At 49.2% G+C, this 6,000-nt stretch overlaps 1 protein-coding gene across 10 annotated transcripts in view; it reads left to right on the top strand.

Annotated features, from left to right (window-relative positions):
- The first annotated feature begins 1,497 nt into the window (after positions 1–1,497).
- The window catches only part of LOC103091828 (hepatocyte nuclear factor 1-beta), a 50,186-nt gene continuing 45,683 nt past the window's right edge, over positions 1,498–6,000 (top strand). For 5 of the 10 annotated variants that reach the window (XM_032947029.2, XM_032947026.2, XM_032947034.2 and 2 more), the window contains exon 1: positions 1,499–2,652. In XM_032947029.2, coding sequence (XP_032802920.2) covers positions 2,138–2,652 — 515 coding nt within the window. In that variant the 5' untranslated portion in view covers positions 1,499–2,137. Of the gene's footprint in view, positions 2,653–6,000 lie in introns of all 10 variants that reach the window. The other 5 variants (XM_032947030.2, XM_032947027.2, XM_032947033.2 and 2 more) reach the window with 2 other exon arrangements.

The following is a 6,000-nucleotide window of genomic DNA, read 5'->3' as shown; positions in this document are numbered from 1 at the left end:
CAAAAGGTAACCGAGGTTATAATAATAGAGGTTAAAAAGTAAGCCCACAATTAGGCTCATATTTTACTTATTATGTACTTCTTTGCACCCATATATACGCGTCCCACATTCACCAGCGTTGTGAAGTATAGCTTTAAAAAAACGCACCAACGATCAGCACGCGGGACATGGGAAGACACTCATTCAGCAGTGGATTGGCACTCAAATTGCTGCACTGCACATGGACATACGTGGTGCATTGTGAGCCTTTACATACATCCTGGGTAAATCCAACAACCAAAGGTGAGCGTCACTTTGTCCCTAACGCAGCACAGGGGCATATCCTTAAGCATTGCCCCAGGTAACCCTTTAAATCAGATCACTCATATCGCATGCATGCTCATTTAGTTGTTACTAGCAGAAAAGTGTTCGCGTGCAAGCTCGAGAACACAAGACGGACAATTTGTAATCAACATTTGGATGGAAAGTGAAGCAGACGAATCCATATGCTTTGGTTCTTTCGGTAAAGTCACGTTGCGACCGCTTGTGTTGCGATCGAAACGTCGTGATATTTTAATTCACTTTGTTATCATGATTATTTTTTTTATCTACGTGACTTTACCGAAAGAACCAAAGAATATGAATTCCTGCAGTCACGAAAGTTTTAAGTCAGACGAATCCATTATTGGTGTGGCTGAAAAAAGTGCGCCCGGTCGCCTTCGCTTTCCCCCGTGCTGATGTTGACTACACCCAGCGCAAGAGGTAAAGCTGCGCTGATATCGGGGAGGTCCGCAGAAAGATCGCTGATGTCGCGACACGCCACCGATGATAACCCTGGCCGGGAATCGAACTCGTGTTTCAACCTTGCCGCCGCTCTCCGCTTTACACACACACACACACGAGCCAGTCCACTTACACCGGGCGCAATACACACACACATATACATATACACGCGTCTAATACCAGCAGCCAATACACACAACCCACACATTGTCTTTCCCTCCCGCACCTCCGATTAGCACGGTTGGCTACGTACGATGTGAAATAAGTTCAACATACACACACACGCACATACCCTGCCATCCATCCCAGACTTTACTCGAGGGACCAGCTCCACAACACTCAAGAGTCGGGTCTTCTTCTTACCCGGCTGAACGCACGCCCCCCCCGTCTGTACATCAAACACAGACAGACAAATACACACACACACGCGCGCGCGCGCACAGAGATCCGAGACGCAGCAGCTATTGGCCGCTCCCAGATCAAGGTGTCTGCCGGGTTAATATAAAGACCCCGAGTTGTCGCGCCGAGCCACGAGAGCACCTCGCCCCATCTCATCTCGCAGAGTCTCTCCCTCTCTCACTCTCTGCCGGCCTCTCTGCGTGTCAATTGCCAATGCGGGCGGGGCGGTTGTGGCGTTCAAAGTCCGCAGGTTTCGGAGGGGGTTCGGGGGGGGGTGTAGCGAATAAATAAAAGGGAAGAGGGAGAGAGAGGGGAGGGGGGAGCTGCGCTATCAGTGAGCCTGAGCTGGGGGTTGTGTGAAGGGGGGGGGGAGCGAACGAGAGAGAGAGAGGGAGGGCAAATTTACTCGTTTCAAATGTAAACAGGCGCTGGCAGGGGGCAGCGAGGGAGACTCGCGCACACACACGCGGCGTGTAGTCGGTGGAGCTGCCGTGCCGGGCTCGCAAGCACGGGGAGGGGGGCGGCGACATGGCAGGGCTGAGCGGCGAGATTTGAGTGTTGCTCTTCATTTCCCCGTCTCTCTTCTTCCCGAGTCGGAGGGGAGGGGGGCGTCAACCTGCGGCCGAGGTGGACATCGCGTCTCATCCACAACCATCCTCGCCGTCGTCTCGTCCGCTCGCTCCGCTTGTTGCCCGCTGTTGCCCACTGCCAAGTGGGAGATCTCGACCCTTATGGACGAGGCGAAGTGAAATTTTACAGCGGCGGCGAGGTGCGTGGCCGTGCGACAAGCGCTTTGCTTAGAGGGATCGAGGAACCTGTGCTCATAACCGAAGCACGTACCACGTACGAGAGACAGCAGCGTTACATCGGGAAGGAGTGGCGGTGGTGGTCGTGGTGGTGGTGAACGCGTACAGGTGGTCGCGCGAACCGCGCGCAAAGGGGGGGGGGGGGTGGTCGCACGCACGAGAACGCGACAATGGTTTCCAAGTTGACCGACATCCAGAGGGGATTGCTCAACGATCTGCTGTGCTCCGGGGTGAGCAAGACGGCTCTGATGGAGGCGCTCACCGAACTCGAGCCAGCGCTGGGCGCCTACGACGACCTTCACGTCGGTGGCGGTGGGCACGGCCAGCAAGACCTCCCTCCGGCTCCTAACAACGCCACGAGGGTTCTGCAGCACGGCGACGGGGGTGGTGGTGGTGGTGGTAGCAACCACGACCATCAAAGCCATCACCACCTCTCAATGGGTGGCGGCGACGGCCCAGCGGAGTACATTAACCTCAGCAACGGGCAACACCACCAACAGCATCATCAGCAGCATCAGCATCATCATCAGCAGCAGCACCAGGTCGCGCGGCGGAATCACCTATCGGGCGACGAAACGTCGGAGGATGGAGACGACTTGGAGCCGCCTCCAATCTTGAAGGAGCTGGAGAGCTTGAGTCCCGAAGAAGCGGCTGAGCAGCGAGGGGAAGTGGATCGACTCTTACGGTAAGACGCGATGTGGGCTCTGTGTGTAAGACGCGGTGTGGGCTCTGTGTGTAAGACGCGGTAGTCGGCTCTGTGTGTAAGACGCGGTAGTCGGCTCTGTGTGTAAGACGCGGTGTCGCTCTGTGTGTAAGACGCGGTAGTGGGCTCTGTGTGTAAGACGCGGTGTGGGCTCTGTGTGTAAGACGCGGTAGTCGGCTCTGTGTGTAAGACGCGGTGTGGTCTCTGTGTGTAAGACGCGGTAGTCGGCTCTGTGTGTAAGATGCGGTAGTCGGCTCTGTGTGGAAGACGCGGTGTCGCTCTGTGTGTAAGACGCGGTGTGGGCTCTGTGTGTAAGACGCGGTGTGGTCTCTGTGTGTAAGACGCGGTGTGGGCTCTGTGTGTAAGACGCGGTGTGGGCTCTTTGTGTAAGACGCGGTGTCGCTCTGTGTGTAAGACGCGGTGTGGGCTCTGTGTGTAAGACGCGGTACTCGGCTCTGTGTGTAAGACGCGGTGTGGTCTCTGTGTGTAAGACGCGGTGTCGCTCTGTGTGTAAGACGCGGTGTGGTCTCTGTGTGTAAGACGCGGTGTAGTCTCTGTGTGTAAGACGCGGTGTCGCTCTGTGTGTAAGATGCGGTAGTCGGCTCTGTGTGTAAGACGCGGTAGTCGGCTCTGTGTGTAAGACGCGGTGTCGCTCTGTGGGTAAATAATGTTGCATCTTAAGATCAATGTGCAGCTTATCGATGTAGGCAAAGCGGTAGTCTGTCTCCGTTCGCACAAAACAGCGTTATATATGCATACACCTGCCCCCGTATACAGAGGTTTGATTACGGTAGATTGTTCATAATATTACACTTTTGTTATTCGTTATGGACTGCATCATTGTGGAGTCATGAATAGACGGGGTGTGTTGAATCCACTGTCGTTTCATTGCGATTCTATCATTCCTTTTAGCGTAAATGTAATCATATTTATGAATATATAGACGTGTTGGGCATATTATATACGTTATATATTTATAAATATATATATAGCCGTGTTGGGCATATTATATACGTTCTATATTCATAACTATATTTAAAACGTACGGGTAGGCGTGCGATTAATTATTGTTCCAACAGTCTGTTAAGGCGCTAGGGGTGATAATTGTTTTTAATTTAGAAATTAGTGTATTTAGGTTTCCCTCTCTCTACGCGGCAGTAGATGCGTTCCTAAAAAAAGCGTGCAAAGAGAAACCGTACGAGATACAGCACGCAATATTGCTGTTCCACGTCCGGATAGCAAGGCTGAGTGAATTTAAACGGCACATCGCAAAGTTTGTGCAGAAATAGGTTAGCCGCGGTGTATACGCGAAATCGCGAAAACACCGAAAACGCATAAAGCTCGGCAAACCGATGTATCACTGCAATGCGCTCGCAATGTCACGCAGCACACAACGTGTTGTACAAATAACGTACGAGAAGAGTTTGTTGCTTAAAGCTGTCGCGATTGAGTAGTCTGTATATGTGCGTATTCCGAATTTGGAACTATGTTTCCGAATTTGGAACTATGTTTCCATCGCGTGTTTTTTTGACTTGAATACAAAACAAAAACACTTTAATTGTAATATTAAAAAAACTGCGCTATATTTTGAATATTAAATAAGGCTGTGAGTAACGGTTATCGCACTGCTAACGGCCATCCGAGTTCGATTCGGCTAACATCTGTGGCGGGTGATACCTGAATCGGTTCTGAGTACTTGTATAAATCAGTCTAATAATAATTAACTTTATAAAAAAACAAATCTATAATTTGCAAAGGTAGAAAATCTAAGGAAGCTGGTTACACTTTACAATTGCCGCTTTGCCTATTTACCGAAATAGTGTCAAATGATTAAGACTATTCTTGGTTCTTTCGGTAAAGTCACGTAGAAGGGAAACAAATGTTCTTGCTGTGGTTTTCACACCTGATGATGATTGCTTGTGTTGCAGTCGAAACGTCGTGAGAATTTTATTGTTTTATATTTTTATTATTTTATTGTTTCCCTTCTGCGTTACTTTACCGAAAGAACCAAGAATATGAATCCCTGCAGTCACGAAAGCTTTAAATCAAAAAATGATTAAGACTGTTCAGTGACAGATATACACAGTCTGGTATAGACTGCTTAAACATTTGCTCGAGATATTCCCCGAACAAAAACCGTGTTAGCGAGACGCCTGAGCATTCAAACTTTCTGCTTGTCCAGCAATTCTTCAAGTCCGCATGAATATTTTATTTGTCCCTAAACTGCCCAAATTGTGTCTATATATATGTTTTAACAATCTACTTGTGTGTATTTAACACGTATGGATTCGCGACCAATATTATCCATAATTGGGGTTTTTGGGTTAGATCGCGTAAATATAAATGTGTCGTTAAACCCGCCACCACCTGACACAGCCAATTAGTAAGGTTCGTCACGTAAACATGCCAGTTTAGTGTCTAGTTCAGCACACCGGTGTGTTGGAGAGTAAACTCACAACAGCTACAATTCGAGTACGACGTTTCGCCAGTAATTAGAACTAGCATCATCAGGCCTTACTAATTGGCTGTGGCGGGTTTAACGAACATTTTTTTACATATACGCGATCTAACTCAAAAGCCTATATTTTGGACACGTGTTTCATATTGTGTACACACGCACATATATATATACACATATAGCCACTCGTGCAATTTAATTTGCGAACAACTTTCCCCGGCACTGATTTGTACAACACGGTCCTCGCCCCGTCTCTGGACTGTAGGGATGCCACGTGCGCACTCTGTACACGTACAGAGCACATGGCTCTCGTACTTATTCATTTTTTTGCCGGCGTTGGGGGTAAGAGCGGCCAAAACTCTTGGCTCTTACACCTCGACATGCAGTGCGTGGTGTTTAACCAGAGGCGTCGAACGACGGGGACCGCTCAAAGGGCCCACGGCACAGACGCGGCTGAGCGAAAAGGGCACACGGTGGCATTACCGGCTGTCCATTATTTAAAGTGTCGCACGCTGCGCACACAAAAAAAACAGTAACCCGTCGCGGTTCGCTCGATGCCGAGTAAATTGATTGGTGGCGAGACGCCGAAGTCGACGCGCCGAGAGTCGCGAGAATGATCGAAATTTGGCGTCTTTATTCACAATAATATAACTATCTACGCCGCAGATGACCATCTCGACGATGTCACATCACGCCGGCTTTACGTTTATAAAATAAATATTTAAACAAAAATAGGCGACGTTTTAGAAAATGTCCATTCTTCACAGCGTGATCTCTGGGGCCTATCTATGTGCTGTGAATAACGGTTATTGCCCGAAACGTCGCGTAATTTCCTTTATTTTTAAGGCCACGATATTTTTAACGAATCTCTG

Source organism: Petromyzon marinus, chromosome 5 (genome assembly GCF_048934315.1).
Source record: "Petromyzon marinus isolate PM22_M1 ecotype Great Lakes invasive population chromosome 5, UKy_Petmar_22M1.pri1.0, whole genome shotgun sequence".
NCBI lineage: Eukaryota > Metazoa > Chordata > Hyperoartia > Petromyzontiformes > Petromyzontidae > Petromyzon > Petromyzon marinus.
Note: the sequence above shows the minus strand (reverse complement) of the source record. Positions and strands in the feature narration are given on the sequence as shown.